The sequence below is a fragment of the Phyllostomus discolor genome, chromosome 12 (assembly GCF_004126475.2).
Source record: "Phyllostomus discolor isolate MPI-MPIP mPhyDis1 chromosome 12, mPhyDis1.pri.v3, whole genome shotgun sequence".
NCBI lineage: Eukaryota > Metazoa > Chordata > Mammalia > Chiroptera > Phyllostomidae > Phyllostomus > Phyllostomus discolor.
This window is the reverse complement of record NC_040914.2, coordinates 9,067,839-9,086,067: the sequence shown is the minus strand read 5'-3', so window position 1 is coordinate 9,086,067 and position 18,229 is coordinate 9,067,839. Positions and strand designations below refer to the sequence as shown.

The 18,229-nt window shown below is 54.1% G+C and overlaps 4 protein-coding genes across 5 annotated transcripts in view; 3 read left to right on the top strand and 1 right to left on the bottom strand.

Moving 5' to 3' along the window:
- LOC118497666 (carcinoembryonic antigen-related cell adhesion molecule 21-like) overlaps positions 1–18,229 on the top strand; it is an 834,765-nt gene that overhangs the window by 430,319 nt on the left and 386,217 nt on the right. The window lies entirely within an intron of this gene.
- LOC118497667 (carcinoembryonic antigen-related cell adhesion molecule 1-like) overlaps positions 1–18,229 on the top strand; it is a 746,496-nt gene that overhangs the window by 347,245 nt on the left and 381,022 nt on the right. The gene's annotated exons all lie outside the window — the stretch shown is intronic.
- ZNF526 (zinc finger protein 526) lies at positions 1,422–6,287 on the top strand. 2 transcript variants are annotated; one of them, XM_028530370.2, is made up of 2 exons: positions 1,422–1,620; positions 3,656–6,287. In XM_028530370.2, exon 2 carries the CDS (start codon positions 3,673–3,675, stop codon positions 5,677–5,679), a length of 2,007 nt encoding a protein of 668 aa, XP_028386171.1. In that variant the 5' UTR covers positions 1,422–1,620; positions 3,656–3,672; the 3' UTR covers positions 5,680–6,287. The 2 variants fall into 2 exon arrangements, with proteins under 2 accessions (XP_028386171.1, XP_035868722.1); XM_036012829.1 differs by lacking the exon at positions 1,422–1,620 and adding an exon at positions 1,746–1,926.
- On the bottom strand, positions 8,265–17,501 carry GSK3A (glycogen synthase kinase 3 alpha). The gene is made up of 11 exons (XM_028530375.2): positions 17,119–17,501; positions 15,251–15,438; positions 13,811–13,894; positions 13,543–13,653; positions 11,678–11,808; positions 11,477–11,583; positions 10,623–10,720; positions 10,451–10,546; positions 9,860–10,046; positions 9,490–9,582; positions 8,265–8,961 (listed from the first exon to the last, which is right to left on the bottom strand). Exons 1-11 carry the CDS (start codon positions 17,399–17,401, stop codon positions 8,888–8,890), a joined length of 1,452 nt encoding a protein of 483 aa, XP_028386176.1. The 5' UTR covers positions 17,402–17,501; the 3' UTR covers positions 8,265–8,887.

Below are 18,229 nucleotides of genomic sequence, written 5' to 3'. Positions count from 1 at the left end.
GTGCTGCGCCTGCGCAGAGCGAGATCGGTTATGCCTGTGGATTGGAGTTTGTACAAGATTGCTGAGGTGCTTTTGCCAGCGTGATTAAACCTCTGGGTTCTTGTTATCCCACGTCACGACCTTTTGGAACTATTCATTTCATGGGCTTCAGCCTCTCCTAATCACGATCTAGGCTCCCACAGTATCATTGCCCCCAACTGCGCATGGCAAAGACCACAATCACGACCAACCTTCCTGGCTCTGAATAGTGCCCAGGCCCTTATGATCAGAATTTAGACGCTCTTCCTTTAGATTGACTGCCCCTCACTCCTAATGGCAACAAGGAACCTGCAACCCAACTGCGCAATCTCATGATCTCAACTGGAATCCCTCGTCATCTAACACAACCCTCAACCCCCATCTATAAGTTCTTTCCCCTGATCAAGACAAGCACTCCCACATCTCATGTTAGGAACCCATTCCTCCTTCCTGATTGCAATAGACCCCTCCATCCCGACCGTGCACCTCCTGAGAGCATCCACCACAAGCCCCCCTCCCCCATAACCCCTTCCAGTCTGTCCTTCAAGGTCACAGGACCTCCCAATAGCCCCTCTCTAACCTGAACCTATTAGTTTATTTCGGGGAGAGTGGGTGTCTCATCAGAAGAGCTAGAGTCCAGGCTGCGAGTATAAGCGTCCTCATCTAGGCGGAGTTTTGGGAGTGGCGGCCACCCCGCACCCCACTTAGGTGACTCAAGGTCAGGGCCCATACCTGCCCTGAGAGAGGTTCCCTTCCTGGATGGGTTCCCACATACGGAATTAGCTCCCCTTAGGAGGCGGGAGAGCTAGGTCCTGCCTGGCACTGGTTCAGCAAGCACTGATTCTGCTGGGACTGCAGCAGTGACGTCGGAAGAGTCCCTTCCTCTGATGGCAGTTGTAAGCTCTCAAAACCCAGTTCTGCGTCGGACACACGTTGGTGCCCAATAAGTGAATGTCATTAAATCAACAGAAGAGTGGAAGGAAAGAGAAAGCACACTGGGAAGGAGTATGTACATGTTAAATGGGTTTTAGTGAGCACCCACGGTATATCAGGCCCTGTGCTGAGCATTTTTGTGGGGTTGATTTCATCCAGTTCCATCAATAACCTTGGATATGATTCAAGCCCATTTTACACAGGAGTGACAGTGAGGGCGAGAGAGCGGAAGTACTCCAAGTCTGTTGGCTCCAAAGCTGAACTCTCAAGAGATGCTCAGTCTCTTCAGCTATGAAATGACACCTCTGTCAAGTGCTCCCGCCGCCCAGTCCACTCCAAGAGCCCTCACTTTCCAATGGTGCCTATCCGCTCCTCTCCACTCAACTTTCGGACTTCGCAGAGAAGCACCCAGAAGCACTGCGCAAGCGCTTCTCCAAGCCCGGAGCCCGGCCCACAAGGCACAGTTGTGTGCGTGGAGAAACTCACCGAGCCCTGCCTGAGCTTCAATACGCAGGCTCAAGGGCGCTTGCCCTACGCTGCCGGCTCTGATTGGCCACCGGAGATGAGGGCGCCGCCCAATGGGAGGTGTGGATAGTGAGGGGTGCCGCAAACCGGGAGAAGAGGGTCTGTGTCAAGAGCGGCGGGGTCTGCTGGAGTGAAGAGAGACGGGTGAGGGGCGCCGCAGGGCGGGCGGGGGGAGAGAGCGCTAGAGGAACGGAGAGAGTGGAGGGAGAACGAAGGGGATACCAGGGATCAAAGAGCTTTGGGGCCTACGCTATGGCGGGAGTGGAAGGAGAGCGCTCCTTCCTATGTGCTCTGGAGCATTGAGCTATCGCGGTGTGCAGGACCCAGCGCTTGAGCTCGCCGTTCCCCGATTCCTTGCAGGGAACTCTTGGCTTATGGAGTTGATATGTCTGGTCAAAGCAAAAGGGCGTTGTAGCGGTGCAGCGCAAAAGTTGAACTTCCAGGCCCCTAGTGAGTTCTTTCGTGGAAGGACTTATGACCCACTGTATAGAAAGTTCCCATTCCTCCCCCAATGGTTTACAGTCCAAAATTGTTAAGGGGGGAATGTAAACGAGAAAGTCCAAATGTTAGGTCTCTGGGGCTACCTTCTGTCATTTCCTGGGTGCCTGTTTTGCGTAAGCTTCACTCCAGGCACTGGGCCTCATCCTAGAGGAGTTCTCTGTTTGTAATGAGGCTGTATACAAGGAAAAATTGAACTCTCGGGCCCTTGCTTGACTACTTCCAGAAAGATCCTTTATTGAATGGCTATTGTGTGCATGGCCCTGTCGACTAAAAAATTTAGGGAGTTAAGGGAAGTCTAGTTTCTGGGCTTTTAGTGAATTATTTACTCAAGGTGCATTTATTGGGTGTAAACTGGGAGCAGGGTCCTGTGCTGGGCTGCTATTGTGGGAGTTACGGTCTAATAGGAGAGGTGGTCTGGTGGGAGAGGTAGAAGGTGCAGAGGCACAGTTAAAGGCTCTGGGCCTCCCTTTCTGGAGAGAGCATTATTCATTCACTAAGTATCTACTCAGTGCCTATTTCGTGCCAAGCATTGTTCTTGGTACTGAAAATATATCATTGATGAACACACTAAAAATCTCTGCCCTCTGGGAGCTTAATATGAGCAACTTTTATGTGCCAGGCTGTAAACTGAATTCCACCAGCCTTCTGGCACTAACAGATAAGTTGAAGAAGAGATGGAGATGGAATTTGAATTTGAGAAGTTTACTCCTATGATTGTGGAGTTCAGGGGAGCAGTCATTTGCTGAAGGGACCTGGGTTGGATTGAGCCCACACATCTAGAGATGGGGCAATAGAGAAAAGGGCAATAGTTAAAATCCCTGTCCCTGGTCTGTGGTTATGTTGGTGACAACAGTACTATAATGAATCAGACCCTCTTGCCTACAAGCTCAGTGGGGAGCACAGAGACTTCATCCCAAATTCATGATAATTGCTATGACAAAGGTGGCACTGGATGCCATAGGAACCCTGAGGAGGATGGGAGTGGCCACCAGCTTGAGACTGTAGACATGTCAGAAAAGCCTTCACAAAGGAAATGCTGGGGAGGGGTTTGCTAGACAAGAGGAGGAGAGAACTTCCTTGGCAGAAGAATAAATAGCAGCATCAGGACCTAGGGTCCAAAAGCATTTCTGGATGACTACAAGTGGTTTTGTCTAGCCTTTATCAAGTACCAGGGACTTTGTGATCAGTACTACTTTTAGCCCCATTTCTCAAGTGAGAAAACAGTCTGAGGGAGAGGAAGTAAGTGGTGGAGCTCAGACTCAAGCCAAGAGCAGTCTGGTTCCAGGGTCTGAGCTCTTAATCTGTTGGCTTTGCTGCATCTCTGTGTCTCCATGCAGAAGGAGGAAAGGTGCTGCAGAGAGAAGGAACTGCACAGGCAAAGGCCAAGAGGCCCAAAAAGACATGTATTCTCAGAAGTGGTGCGGCTGGCCCTCTGGGTAAGGAGGGCAGCATCAGGGGCCAAGCAGAGGAGGGCTGTCTCTCCCTGCAGATGTCTGGGTGTCATGGGACATGTGTCAGCTTCAGACTCACAGGCTTATTGATGACTGAGACATAAACACTGAATCTAGACTCGGTGACTGACAGAAACTAGTGAGCAACAGGATGGGCAAGGGAATTCCTGAGATGTCCCCTCTTCTCTTAGATTCCTGGTGTCTCACTAGCTCCTTTCCTTCTCCAGGCACTGCCTTCCCCACAATGGCAGACATGGTGGCTGAGGTGGCTGACATGGCCGAGATGTCAACACAGTTGTCACCAGAGGCAATGGAGATGCCGATACCAGTGTTCAGGGAGATGACAGAGATGTCAGCAGAGGTGGCTGAGATGAAACCTGGGGAGGCCCTTGCCTCATCCCTCTTTTTCCAGCACCACCAATTCATGTGCTCTGAGTGTGGCAACCTCTACAACACACTGGAGGAAGTCATCTCACACCAGGAGCAGCATGTACCCATTGTCACAGAGGAGGAGGCGCTGACCACCCAGGATGCTGGCCTGGAGCCGGAGCTAGTGCCAGGTACTGAGGATGGGCCTTTCCAGTGTGGCGAATGCAGCCAGCTCATCCTCTCCCATGGTGAGCTCCTGGCCCACCAGGACACCCACCTCCAGGAGTCTACAAGCCAGATCCAGTACCAGTGTGGGGACTGCCAGGAGCTGTTCCCCTCACCTGAATTGTGGGTGGCTCATCGGAAGGCCCAGCACCTTTCTACTGCAGCAGCTGGACCACCAGTGCCGCCACCTCCCCCTCCTCCAGCACCACCACCTCCGCCCCCTGATCCACCTGGAGTCAAGATGGAGCCCTACGAGTGTCCTGAGTGCTGTACCCTCTGTGCCACCCCTGAGGAGTTTTTGGAGCATCAGGGAACCCACTTTGATTCCCTAGAGAAAGAGGAATGCAATGGCCTAGAGGAAGATGAGGAGGATGAAGAAGATGATGAAACAGAGGAGGAAGGGTTGACAGCAGAGGTTGGTGATGATGCTATAGAAGGCAACAAGTCCACAGCCAGCCAGGCCCAGAGCTGTGGGGATTATCACCAACACTGGACCTCAGCAGGGGCACGCCGGCAACACCGGCGGGCATCCCATGGCCCAGGGTCAACAACCCATCCCTTCAGCTGCAGCCAGTGCCAGCGCTGCTTTAGCTCAGCAAACCGGCTGCTGGCTCATGGGCGGGCCCATGTTGGTGGCACACACGAGTGTACCACCTGCTTCAAGGTCTTCAAGAAAGCAGCCTCCCTGGAGCAGCACCTGCGGCTGCACCGTGGGGAAGCCCGCTATCTCTGTGTGGACTGTGGTCGCGGCTTCAGCACAGAACTCACATTGGTGGCCCACCGGCGGGCCCATACCGCCAACCCATTGCATCGGTGCCGCTGTGGCAAGACATTCAGCAACATGACCAAGTTTCTCTACCATAGGCGCACCCACGCCGGCAAGAGCGGGGCGCCTCCTGCCACCGCAGCAGCCTCCCTAGCTCCAGCTGAGCCCGTGCCCCCGCCACTGCCCCCTACCCCGCCTGCCCAGCTGCCCTGTCCACAATGCTCCAAGTCTTTTGCCTCAGCCTCCCGCCTTTCCCGGCACCGGCGCACGGTCCACGGGCCCCCCGAGCGGCGACACTGCTGCGGGGTTTGCGGCAAGGGCTTCAAGAAGCTGGTCCATGTGCACAACCACCTACGGACACACACGGGCGAGAGGCCCTTCCAGTGCCACTCCTGTGGCAAGACCTTTGCTTCTCTGGCCAATCTCAGCCGCCACCAACTGACCCACACAGGGGTGCGTCCCTACCAATGTCTAGACTGTGGCAAACGGTTTACACAGAGCTCCAACCTGCAGCAGCATCGGAGGCTGCACCTGCGGCCAGTGGCCTTCGCTCGTGCCCCCCGCCTCCCCATCACTGGTCTCTACAACAAGAGCCCCTACTACTGTGGGACATGCGGCCGCTGGTTCCGCGCCATGGCAGGCCTGCGCCTGCATCAGCGGGTCCATGCCCGCGCCCGGACAATGACCCTGCAGCCCAGATCACCACCTCCAGCCCCAGCCCCAGCCCCCCAGCCTCAGCAGACTATCATGTGCACTGAACTTGGGGAGACCATCGCCATCATCGAGACATCCCAGCCACTGGCACTTGAGGACACACTGCAGCTGTGCCAGGCAGCACTGGGAGCCAGCGAAGCGAGTGGGCTGTTGCAATTGGACACGGCCTTCGTGTGATACCACGAAGAGCAATAATAAAACAGTTTGGTTGCAACAGCAAGTATGAGCACCTCTGGGGAAGAAGGGGACCACCCCCCAGCAAGCCACTGTGGCACCCAGTGGGTGCCAGGATCCACCCTGGCCTCTTACCCACTAACTCCTCAGAATAGCCCTGCCAGATTTCTCTTGTCACCTTTCTCTGCCTGAAGGGAAACTGAAGCCCTGGGACGTGATAGGATCTGTCCCAGGTCACCCACAAAGCAGGGTTTGCCAGGGTTCTTTGTGTGACCCTGCTGCCCAGCAACATCAGGTCACCTTGTTTGAGCCTGGGCTGTGTGCTCAGATACATGCCCATTATGTCTTCAGGTCCTCCGCTGTTCCCATAGCCCAAGGCTTCCTTGGACTCTCAGCACCCAGGACTCGGCTCTGCCGAGGAGGAACACATTTGACTTGTCCGGGCTTCCTTAATCTCATTTTTAACAATGTGAAAGGAAAGCTCTAGGTTCCCAGGGGGTGCTTAGTTGAAGATGTGATGCTGGAGACCCAGGAATGAGTCAGACTCGGGCTCTGCCTAGGCCTGCAGTGTGGTAGGAGGAACACACACAAGTACAGATGGCCTTACTAAGTGTGCTTCGTTGATTCTTTCATCTGGGGTGTCCTTCCTGAGTGCTGGGCAATGCTTGGGGCTAGAGACGAGTCAGGCCTCCACCCTGCCCGAGGGCAGGCCGATTGCAGCTCTGGGTTCCTCAGGGTTGTGGTAGGCATGCACATGGACAGTGGGCCCCAGAGCAGGGAACAAAGCTGGGTGGTGGGAGGTCAGGAGTCAGAGACTTACAGAGGAGGTAGGAATCTGCTAGCAGGAGAACTTTCCAGGCAGACAGCACGGAGGGTGAGCTCTTAGTATACTTGGAGACTGTCCAGTTATTCACAATTACAACAGCGAACATTTGACTCCCTTGCCGTGGCAGGCACCACAGTTACCACTGTGATACCAATGGGCCCGTGAGGAAATCTAAGAATTATCCCTATTGTACAGCCAAGAAAATGGGCAGACTTGCTCAAGGTCCCACAGCTAGGCAGAGGCATTGCTGAGACTTCCACCAAGCCCATCCCTTCAGCCTGAGTCCAGAACGAGTGAAACCTTTGTGGAGGTGGGGGCTCAGGGGGTTCATTGTAACTGGAGGAAAGGTGAGCTGGTGTCACAGAGAAGTTGGTGTTTGAGGGGTCTTTCAAAAGATCAAGTCTTGGGGGCAGGAAGGAATCCCCAGCCTTTCCAAAGATTCCTTTACGTGACAATCCTTCTATCTCTAAACATGATATACGGCAGGTCAGGTCCACAGGCAGGCTCCTCCCAGGCCTCTGCAGATCCAGGTACTCTCGCAGGTGAGGCAGAATGAGGCAGGGCCGTGGCTGTGTGTCTGGGAGGGAGGGCTAGACCTCAGAAGGCCTTCAGAGCTGGGCTAAGTGGGGCAGTGTGAGAAAGGGTGGGTCCTAAATGGGGGTTAGGGCTCCCTGCAGTCAAGGTGGGCTGTTGGAGGAGACTGAAGATGGTCCAGGAAGGAGAGAACAGTCCAGAGCTGGGCAGAGGCTGAGGGGGTGGGAGAAGAGTAAGGGATGGTGACCTCATGGCTGACCAGATGTGAGCAATGGGGAAGGGGTCCCCAGGAGCCCCAAGGCCTGCCTCTTGCCCAGACCAGCCCTCTTCCTCTACCCTAGTCCACTTGCGTTATATCTTCATGACACAAAAAAAGGTGATACCTAGACAGTGTTCAGCAGGGAAGGCCAGGGTTTGCTTTGGGCAGTATAGAGATGGCCCCTAGGGCTGGCCTGAGCAGACAAAAGCCCAAATGCCACACAACGGTCCTTGAACTCCCTCTGCAACGTTTGAAACTCCTCTCGGTCTTTCTTGGCCAGGAAGGCACCTGTCAGTTGCTCCTCCCCAGACTCTGTTCCCCTGGGGCTTCTGCCCTGGCCCACAGCTGGCACCACATGGAGGAGGCACCGTGTCACTCTGCCAGTGGCCCCACCACCTGGCCCAGCATATTTCCTAAGTGAGGGTAAAAGCCAGGCTTTGCACCAGCCTCTCAGGAGTGTCGCTTCCCAGCATCCATAGGAGGTGGCTCAGGTAAGTGCCCTGTTTGAGACCTGGAAATGAAGGCTTGGGGATCTGCTAGGGTTTGGGGACAGCATCTCTGCCCCCATGCATGCCCACTGAATCTACATCAGGCTAAGTTTTGTGTCCTCCAAACCCTTGAAGCAGTAGGCAGCAGGGACTGAGACAGCTTTTTGTTCAAATCCTGATTTTTACCATTTATGCCCTGTGGCCATGACCTCTCTGGTCCCCAGTTCTCTCCCTCCCTGGGTGGAAGCAGATGGTTCATGCTGGGTCCAGGGGGCAGGCTCCTCCCTGGCCTCTGCAGCATATAAGCCAGACCTGTTCATCTTCACATGGGAAGGCTGGGCATCTGAGCCAGGGCCCAGATTCAGGCCTCAGATGGCCCAACCTGGGTTCACTCTACCCCACCCCCCGCCTGAGATACAGCCTGCTCCTGTCCCACCGGGCACCTCCCTCACCTCCAGGGAAACAGGCAGCCAGACGGAAGCAGGTTTTCATGCCAATAATTTATTGAACGGAGGTCTGTACACAGGCAAACCTTACTGTGGAAACTAAGAAGACATCAGGAGCCCAGGAGCCCCCCACCACCCCTACCCCGGCCCTCTAGGGTGGGGAGAGGAAGGAGGAGACCTTAGGGCAGAGGACCGGAGGGGACACAGCTATGGGAGGGGGAGGAACCAGGTTGGACGGTGCGAATTGACGTTTTCTTTAAGAAAAAAATTATAACAATCTATTTACACCTGGGGGGCGGGGGTGGGCAGGGAAGGGAAGAAGAAATGGACTGGTCTGGTTCTATTTACAAGGGACACAGGAGGAGGGGATGGGTTGGAGGAGGTGGAGGCCTGGGGGAAGGGAAGGGAGCCAAGGGGTAGAAAGTCCTCATGCCCCCAACCCCATCCATCCTTCCTTCTCTTCCCTCCCCACAACCAGTTGAAATCCTCTTAAAAAGCCCACCACAGGGGTGAGGCTGGTGAGGGAGGGACAGGAGGAGGGGACAGGAACTCATTTACCTCTGCCCTCTAGTCTAGGGGCTCAGCCAGGGCAGGAGCCATGCCCCCCTTCCCAGCCCCACTCGGGGGCTCCCACATAGAAGAGTAGTTGGCAGGGCCCTCAGGAGGAGTTAGTGAGGGGATCTGTGGGATCGGTTGGCTGCCATTCCGGGCTGGTCTGAGCCTCACTTAAAGCTGAGGAGGAAGGAGGAGCAGAGAGTTAGCCTTTGCCTTTCAATCCCCACCCCCCATAAGCAGGAAGTCCGTGTGAGATGCTACATCAGAAATTGAAAGCTGTCATTTTAGGTCCAGGGTTGCAAACTCAAATGCCAAAAGAGGCCAGGTTGGTCACTGAGTGAATCACCAGAGAGCCAGGCCCCACCTCAAAGGGGACAACTAGAACTCAGCCCTGGGGAAAGGCAGGGCTGCTGTCCCATCTGATTTTCCTCCCCAAGAGAAACAGGAAATCTAGATTTGTACATGAAATGGCCCCAATTTTTAAATATGGGCAACAAATAACTGTGTAAGCCAACGCCTTGGGCTTTCCAGTTAGCATTTCAACACAAACATAGGCGATAATGCCCCACACAAGTGACCATTCTCATGCTGTAAATGTTTTCTGTATTTCAAACCATCAGCAATTCCTTAAGTGCCTACAGAAACCCAGGGGCTGTGAAAAGAGCACCCCCATCCACTGAAAAACGCTGCTCTACCTGGACTTACCTTGTGAGGATGGGTTGAGGGTGGCAGTGCCCGCTGGGGACCTCAAGTGAGGAGGGATGAGAATGGCATTGAGAGATGGTTGGATGGAGAGTTCTAGAGAGAGGAATCACATTGCCTGGTCAGAAGGCAGGGCAGGGCATCTGCATACCCGGTTGGAGTTAGAAAAGGGCACTGAATAGGGACCCAGCTCTTGGCGAACACATGTGGCCACCAGACACTTCAAAGGAACTATAAAGAGCCTCGCACAGGAGATCGCAAGGCATGGGTGAGTCAAGTTTGGGGCTCCATAAATTGTGGGGGCCTCTACCATGCCCAGGCCTTCCTTGCCACCCACCCCCTCAGCTTTCCAGATCCCAGACTGTGCCCTCACCACCAGGGCTGAAATTGAAGAGAGGGGGAAGCGAGCGGTTGTTGGGGAGCTGGATTCCATGACATCGCAGTTCATCAAAGAAGCTGTGGGCACAGGCTTCCAGCGGAGACAGCCTTGAGGACGGTGTGTACTCCAGTAGGCTGGAGCAGAGTGCGATGGCCTCGGGTGGTGTTCGAGATTTGAACACCTGGTGAGGAAGGGCAGAAGTCACAAGGGTGAGAGGCCCAGGGCACTGGCATGCTCCTGCACCTCACTGCCCCAGTGCTGGCAGCAAATATGACTGCCCGCCTCCCCCAAACCCACTTCCCAAATGAGAAAACTGAGGCCTAACCACTGCAGGGAGCTCAGTCTGTATCAGTGAAACAGCCCACCAGGCCCCATGACTGTAGGGGCTCTGCTGTAAGTGTTTCCCCACTAGAAAAATGGGACTCTGGAATCAACTATGGGTTCTCAACTTCTAGATTCCTAGAAATTCCATTAACTGAAATGTAACAAAAGTCACTGACAGGTGCCCAAGCCTTGACTCTTTTGCCACATCTCTAGACCAGTTGGTCTCTGACGGAGACCTTGGCCATGCATGCCTTGCCCCACCTTTGTCCAGGGGTGAGCTTTAATCTGGGGGAACTTGAACTCCGTGTAGTTAGGGTTCATCTCTCGGATCTGTTCCCGGGTTGGTGTTCCCAGCACCTGCAGGAAAAAGAGGGGTCTGAGCCAAGACTCCTATCAGTCAGCCCCACCCCTGGCCACCAGGCTCTGCCCTCACCTTGATGATCTCCACCAGCTGGTCTACCCCACTGTCCCCGGGGAAGATGGGCTGGCCCAGGAGGAGCTCGGCCAGTACGCAGCCAGCTGACCACACATCTGAAGGGGAATGGGGGAGGGTCAGGAGTACCATGCCCATCCCCTCACAAACCCTTCTGTCCCTTATGATCATCCTGAGAGGGGCCAAGAGACCCATAGTCTCAACTCAGAGAAGTGCCTTACTCAAGGTCACACAGTTTAGGAATACTGGAGCCTGACTTTGAACCTCCAGGTCTGCCTGACTGCACTGCACTCTCCAGTCCAGGTGAACACAGCTGCAACCTGGTACTCTCACCCCTTCCTGGTCTATACCTCGACAACTGCGACACAAGTTCACACCTAAGGACCAGGCAGTTTCCGCACACCACTGAAGCATTTTCTCTTCCAAACCCTTCAGGCCCTCTCCTCAGGCCTGGAAGGTAGCACTGTTATCCCCACCAACAGGGAGGGACACAGAGCCCTATGGGCAGGTCCCACCCTGACAGCCTCACCTCAGATTCCCCCAAGGTCAGAATCAACCCTTCCCCCTGGAGAAGTGAGGGTTGACTGGGAGGTTCCAGAGCCAACATAGATTCTAGAGTTAGGTCAGCTTTCAAACCCCAACCCTGCCCAGTCCCAGCAGTGTGACTGCAGGCAGGTGGCCTCAGCCTTCTAAACCCGAGACTGTACCTAAATCAACAGCAGAACCTTCCAAAATTCGTGAGGACTGCATAAAAGAATAAACATTAAGCATTTCTCAGCAAGCCTGGCTGACACACAGAACTCAAAAACTGCCATGATTGCCATCCCCACCCGCCCACCCCCCGCAAGTCTGACCGATGGATGAGGTGTAATCAGTGGCTCCAAAGATCAACTCTGGGGCCCGATAGTAGCGGGAACAGATGTAGGAGACGTTCGGCTCCCCCCGGACCAGCTGCTTCGCACTGTGGGAAGAGGTGGGCAGGAGTAAACACAAGGCAAGAGTTAGGGCCCCTCCTCACCCTGTCAGCAGCCCAGCATACCCCAGGTCAGGCTCACCTGCCAAAATCACAGAGCTTAAGGACGGCAGTGTCAGGGTCCACCAGGAGGTTCTGAGGCTTGATGTCACGGTGACACACGCCCTGGGAGTGGATGTAGGCCAAGCTCCGGAAGAGCTGGTACATGTACACCTGGGACAGGCAAGGGACAGAACTCCAGCCTAGCTCTCCCCACGGCATGTCACTCTCTTAGTCTGAAGAGCACTTCCAGGCCCTCTCTCCAATTTGAAAACTCTTCCACACCCCTTGTTCTCAAACTTTCATGTGCATCAGAATCACTTAGAGGCCTTATTAAAACAGGATTCCTGCCCTGGCTAGTGTGGCTCAATGCATAGAGTGGTAGCCTGCAAACCAAAGGGTCACTGGATCGATTCCCAGTCAGGGCACATGCCTGGGTTGTAGGCCAGGTTTCCAGTTGGGGGGTGCTCGAGAAGCAACCACACACTGATGTTTCTCTGCCTCTCTTTCTCCCTCCCTCCCCCTTTGTCTAAATACAAATAAAATCTTAAAAAAAAAAAAAAAAAAAAAGGACTCTTGTGCCCTACTCCCAGTTTCTGATTCAGTAAGTTTAGGATGGAGCTTTTGCAACAACTCTCAGTGCTGGTGCTGGTCCACACTGTAAGAACTACTGACCACTTCAGTCCCACACCTCAGCAGAAGCCTGGTAAGCCAAAGACACGAGGGAGGCCTTGGCACTCAGCTCACCCAAAGTGATTGGCTGGAAGAAGGGCTCAGCCTTCTTTACCCACCAGTCAAACCACCCACAAGCAGCCCCTCTCCAGCTGCATTTCCCTGCCACTCTCCCACTGACTGACTAGAACCTACGTGCCAACAGGGCAGTGAGTGATCTTTGTGTTTCCATCAGTGCCTCACAGGGCCTGGCAAGTAGTAACTACTCAAACCTGCTTCCTGAGCCCCCTCCTTCTCTGTTCTTGCTGCCCTTGGCCAGAGGTACCACTTCCTCACCCTGTGCCTGGTCTCCTCCCAGAAGCCTTTCTTGATCCCTCTTGCCCCAGAGCAGGCAGGACTGGAGCCTTCCCTGTGCTCCTTCTAGAGAAGCAGTTGCTAGCAGTTTTATAGTTAAATTGAGAGGCTTCAAGAGAGGCAAGGCCTGCATCTTAATCAACTGGGCCTCTGAAATTGCTCATTGCTGGGCTTGACACATAGGCAGCCACAGGACAGAAAACTCCCCTCCTGGGAAGCGAAGTCCCACAGCACCAACCACTTGGTGTCCCGTGGCTCACCAAGAGGGAGCAACTGGGCCCCTGGCAACCTCAAGCAAACCTGGACCCAACCACCTCCTCCCAAAGCAGCAAGCTGCCCCGGCCTCTTCTCCACAGGGTCTCTAGGCTTGCACATGCATTCATTCATTCAAACACCTGCTGAGGGACAGAAACACCCAGGGCTCTCAGCACCAGGCACTAGGGAATGAACAGCAGAGACGATGGATGAAGGTGCCTGCTTTCCTGGCTCTGTAGACACTAACTGCCCTCCGACCCTGCCTCCTCCCACTCTTCCCTGAGACTTCACTGTGCCCCACCCCCTGTATTCTCGGCCACCAGCACCCGATTCTGAGCTACTTCTTCCAACACCACTGGTGTCACTGGGCTCCCAGTGAAGACCCAAGCAGGTACCTTACAGCCTCCCCAGCCCTGGTAAGCCTGCCTCCCTGATTCAGTCAAGCATCAGGTTGGGCTGCCCTGTACTTGGCAAGCTCCGTCTCTGGGACAAGGGCAGGAAGCACAAGGCCTCCACAAACCAACATAAACTTGGAGAACGAAGGAACCCACAGAAGGCAGGAGGGTCCAGAGTTCCTGCTTTGTGGGCCTGGGCCCCAGCAGCCTGCCCACCTGCCCGCCTGCCCACCTTGACATAGATGATAGGGATGGTCAATTTGGCCTTGGTGAAATGGCGGGCCACCCGGTACACCGTCTCGGGTACGTATTCCAGCACTAGATTCAGATAAAGTTCATCTTTCTGTATAGAGCAAAAGACAGGTGTGAGGCATTGTAAAGAAAGAACAGGAAAGAGGGAGGGAAGGTCTGGGGAAAATGGGGGAAACACTGGTAGTCATGGGAAAGGCAAACAGGAAAATGGGTTAAGGTGAAGGATTCCCCCACCCCCAAGGTCTCACCTTCTCCCCACTGGAGTAGAAAAAGTATCTCAGCCTCACGATATTGCAGTGGTCCAGCTTCCGCATAATCTGCAGTTCTCGGTTCTTGGGGGTAAAGGGAGAGAGCCTCAGAAAACCACCAGCTCTCTTTGCCTTCCCTCCTTAGCGTACTTCACCACAGCCCTACACTCCCATTCCTGCCAACAGAGCTGGGCATTTATTTACTCTGTGTCCAGGCTCCCAAGCCCCCCTGGGGAAGCCTCTAATTACTCACCCCCCCAACTCGTCTCCCTCACACACAAGCTGGAGGCCCATGGGCTAAACCCAGACCACAGATGTGCTTTCTTCAGCCCACTGTTTTAAGTGTTCAATTTACTGTTGATATTTGAAAATTCAGATGACTTCACGTATAAACCCTGTTTTTCTGCTTCTCTTGAAAAATTAAGACAATGTAGCTGCATAAGGTCTGCCTCCTTGCATGGCACACACAACAACAGCGGAGCAGTGGCCATCCAGTTCACCCTAGTCCCCACTCCTATTAGTCCCCTGGATGTGTCTGAGCCCTCAAACCCTGGCTTGGATCCTGAGTTGGAGACTCCAGGCTTCCAATTCTCATCTTCCCAAAGAGGACCCAGCCTCAGTCTTCTTCCCTATTCTCTGTTCCCCTCTGGGACCTCAAAACTCCCCATCCTCAGACCCATCTCTCTTCTGGGACTCAACACTAATCACATCTGATTGACAACGTGGATCCTCCTGCCCCTGAGACTACCCACTATCAAGATCCAGGGCCTGACCTGTTTCCCTCCCAGCCTAGGCTCACTTCTCCTACATCCAGACTAGCCTAGCCTCCAAAATGCTGTCCTTCATACACCAACTATCCCTCAACTGCCACTCCTCCATCTCCTTCTCATTCCCTGAGGCACCTCTGTATGAACGGACACCCCTCTTTCTAAAGGACAGAACCCCATACCAAGGCACATGGTTTGGTGAGCACTGGGCAAACTGGATTCCATCCTGCACTTGCCAAGCACCTGGGGCAGAGTGAGACCTTTGCAAAGGCACTTATCAGTGCCACCAGCTTCCTTTTCTCCTCTGAGTAGAAGCTTGACTTAGTGATTAAGATAGAGTGCTTGAGAGTAAGAATATAGTCTTGACCTCCCGCAATTCTCTTATCTGAGTCTCAGTTTCCAGTTTCAGCCTAATTAAAATAAGAAGAACAACAGTACCTACACCTCCACACAATCTCTATGTAAACTAAAAAAAACTTCCAAAAAAATACTTATAAAGAGCAAAAGCCCATTGAACTTTCAGCTCTGGCCTTTCCCAGAACCTACATCCATCTTCCACAAAACTCACTCCCCTCTTTCTCTCCTCTCCTCTGGCCCATGCTCAGATCCCTTTGCTGGGCTCTCACCAGTCATAACCAGTTAAGCCTCCACATCCCCATTCCCCTCAAGCTACCTTGAACCTCTTGTCCTGGAGAACCTTCTTGATGGCTACCAGTTCCCTGGTCTCTGCCAGCCGTGCCTGGTATACGACCCCAAATGAGCCATTGCCAATCACTTTGATGTCTGTGTAAGCCACCTCCTGAGAGCGCTCTGGGCCTTGGCCTAGAGTGGCTACCACTGTGGTCACCTTCCCGCTGTCACCTGGGGAACAAAGGAGACACAAAATCCACTGACCTTTCTCCTCTGGCCAACCCCCATCCTGGGGCTGTGGGGTAGGGGGATCTCTATAGAAGTTTTCTGGGGCCTCTCTACCCCTTATTCCTTGCCCCTCCTCCCATATAGGAAGATACTGACACCTAAACCTCTTATTGATCCCTACTCTCCACTTCTAGTAAGCAGCAAACCATTGGGTCCTCTTGGTCTGAGGAGACAATGACACTCCCAGATGTTGAATCCATCCGAGCTCACTGTCCTCTGGCCCCTGACTGGGAAAGCCTGACCTAACCTCCTCCACTTAAGAGGGCAGTAACCCTGAGGTACTTATACTTTAGGAATGCACTAACCTTTCTCACAGCTCAAGGGAGAGTGACCTCTACGTTCTCCCTGGTAGAGCTCGTAACTTCACCACTCGTTTTTAGTGACAGAAATAAATGACTCCTCCTAGCATAAGTGCTAGTGCCCTGACTCACTTTTTGGGGACAGTTAGCCCTTACCCAAGTACTTTGAGGTTAGAGAAGGCACTGACCTGATCTCATCGGTGTGGTCAAGCCCCAGACCCCTTTCTGTATGTGAGTGGTCAGGAATGGATACACACTAAATTGTGAGACTGGTGAACCTGATCTCTATGATCAGGGGGCTAACCCAGCTTCAGTCCTTCATAGGAAAATTATAATTCCCAGCTCTAGTTTCTGAAGAGCAGCAAATCATCGTGGCATTCTTTGGGGTAGTAACCCTTTTTCTTCAGGAAACTGATAAAAGGTTTCCCAATGAAAAGGGGTCACTGATGAGTCAAATCCATATTGAGGGGCCAGTTTACACCTTCTTTTGAAAGAGATCATCCTATACAGCTATTTTCCCAGAGCCAAGAACACCACACCTCAGAATAATAAAAGGGGTATAACCCAGATCCACATCGATGGAGAACTGTGACACTTCCCTACACCCATTCCATTTTTGTGAAAGGAGACCCACCAAACCATGTCTTTTGAAGAACAGTAGCTATTACTTGGTGTGAAGGGTAGGCTGACTCCCAACTTGTCCTTATTTCTAAGAAACAGCAACCATTAATTTCCACCATTGGGAATACAGATATAATGAACAGAAAATGAGATCAGGTCTTGTGTTTTAAAGGGGAAGATGACCTGGGTACCAGGTTTGGAAAGCTGTAGCCCTGTTCTTCGGAGACACAATAATCCTAAATACCTGCTTCTAAGTAATATGCTCTCCAAATCCCCATCTTCTAAAGATAAGCAAATTCAGACCCCCCCCCCTTTTGAGTGGTGACTTTATTCTTGTTCTCTTTGGGAACAATAACCCTTGAGCCCCATTTGTAAACCAGCCACGATGACCCCTGATCCTGTTATCTAATGCAGGGCAACGTCAGATCCCTGTTTTCAAGCCTCAAAACCCCAAGAATTCGGTAATGGAAGAACAGGAACCTGTGACCCTTGTTTCTTTGAGGGTTACTAACTCTAACCCTAAACTCCAAGTGACGGTAACCCCCCCTCCCCCGAAATCCTTTTCTGGGAGAGATCTCAGATCCCAGTTTTTCGGAGGCAGTGACCTCGAGCTCTTATCTAGGCATATGGAAGAACCTGACCGATGACTGAGGGGTTTCAGGAACCCTGATCTCCACCCACCAGGGACGCCGCTAATACTTACGGCCCAGCTTCACCCCGGGCGGCGGGAAGCTCGTGCCCGCGCTGGGGCCGCCGCTGCCTCCACCGCCGCTGCCGCTGGGACCACCCCCGGAGCTCGAGGCCCCCACGCCCCCACCCATGGCTCCGACTGACGCTTTCCCGCCGCTGCTGCCGCCCGGACCGGAGGCCGAGCCCCCAGGGCCGCCGCCACCGCCGCCGCCTCCGCCGCCTGGCTCCGCGAAAGAGCTGGTCCGCGGCCGGCCCGAGCCCACAGAGACGCCCGCCGAAGGAGCGCCGCCGCTCATGGCGCCGAGCGCAGGCCCAGGCCGCGGGGCTCGGGCTGCCCGGGCTGCCGCTGTCGCCGCCGCCTCCCCCGGCCTCCGGCCTCTTCCAGGCCGCGCCGCTTGGGCTCAGCTCCGGCCCAGCGCTCGCCGCTGGGCACGCCGGGAGATGCAGTCCGCCTGCCCTCCGCGCCGCTGTCACCGCCCTCTGCTCGGAGCCGTGTGGCACGTCGGGAAATGTAGTCCACAAAGGCCTCAGAGGTAAACCGCACTTACACGTCGGGAAATATTGTTGGCTATAACTCAGTCGACTATGTCCACAGCGGACCCTAAAGTAATAGGGGAAACTGACTCAGACTCGCACACTCACTACTCTGAGGCTACTGTGAGCCTCTCATTATGTCTCAAAAATGTAGTCGCAAACACTCCGTCAAAGACCTGATGCACGCCGGGAAATGGAGTCTTGTAGCTCACTGTGTCGTTTGGGTGTGCATGCCCCCCGTGCCAGGTGCACTCTGGGAAATTGAGTCGGCTCTGGAGGACCCGCAGATATCGGCTCTTGAGGCAAGCCGGGAAATGGAGTCGTCGCCACACCCTCACTGCATTGCAGGTGTAAAGAGGCTCCCAAAGCACGCCGGGAAATGGAGTCCCATGTGATCTCTAACCCCCCCCCCCCCCCCCCCCCGCAGTGGATACTGCAGTTCCGGAGTCAAGCTAAGAAATGGAGTAGATACAGGGCTCCTCCTTCCTCCTACGCTAGGCCGCATTGTCTTCCGGGATACGTAGTCAATACAAAGGAAGGCTTCGGAGCAGTTGCTACAGCGAGCCCTTGTGTCTTCTGGGAAATGGAGT

What these genes read in the sequence shown, in the direction of transcription:
- ZNF526 (XM_036012829.1), top strand. Translation starts at nt 1,761, where the DNA reads ATGTGCTCTGGAGCATTGAGCTATCGCGGTGTGCAGGACCCAGCGCTT. An exon ending in GTTGAACTTCCAGGCCCCTA is followed by an intron (nt 1,927 to 3,655) that starts GTGAGTTCTTTC and finishes TTCCTTCTCCAG; the next exon opens with GCACTGCCTTCCCCACAATG.
- GSK3A (XM_028530375.2), bottom strand. Translation starts at nt 17,401, where the DNA reads ATGAGCGGCGGCGCTCCTTCGGCGGGCGTCTCTGTGGGCTCGGGCCGG. An exon ending in TCCAGGACAAGAGGTTCAAG is followed by an intron (nt 13,895 to 15,250) that starts GTAGCTTGAGGG and finishes TTTACCCCCAAG; the next exon opens with AACCGAGAACTGCAGATTAT. An exon ending in AGCTGGTGGAGATCATCAAG is followed by an intron (nt 10,547 to 10,622) that starts GTGAGGGCAGAG and finishes TTTTTCCTGCAG; the next exon opens with GTGCTGGGAACACCAACCCG.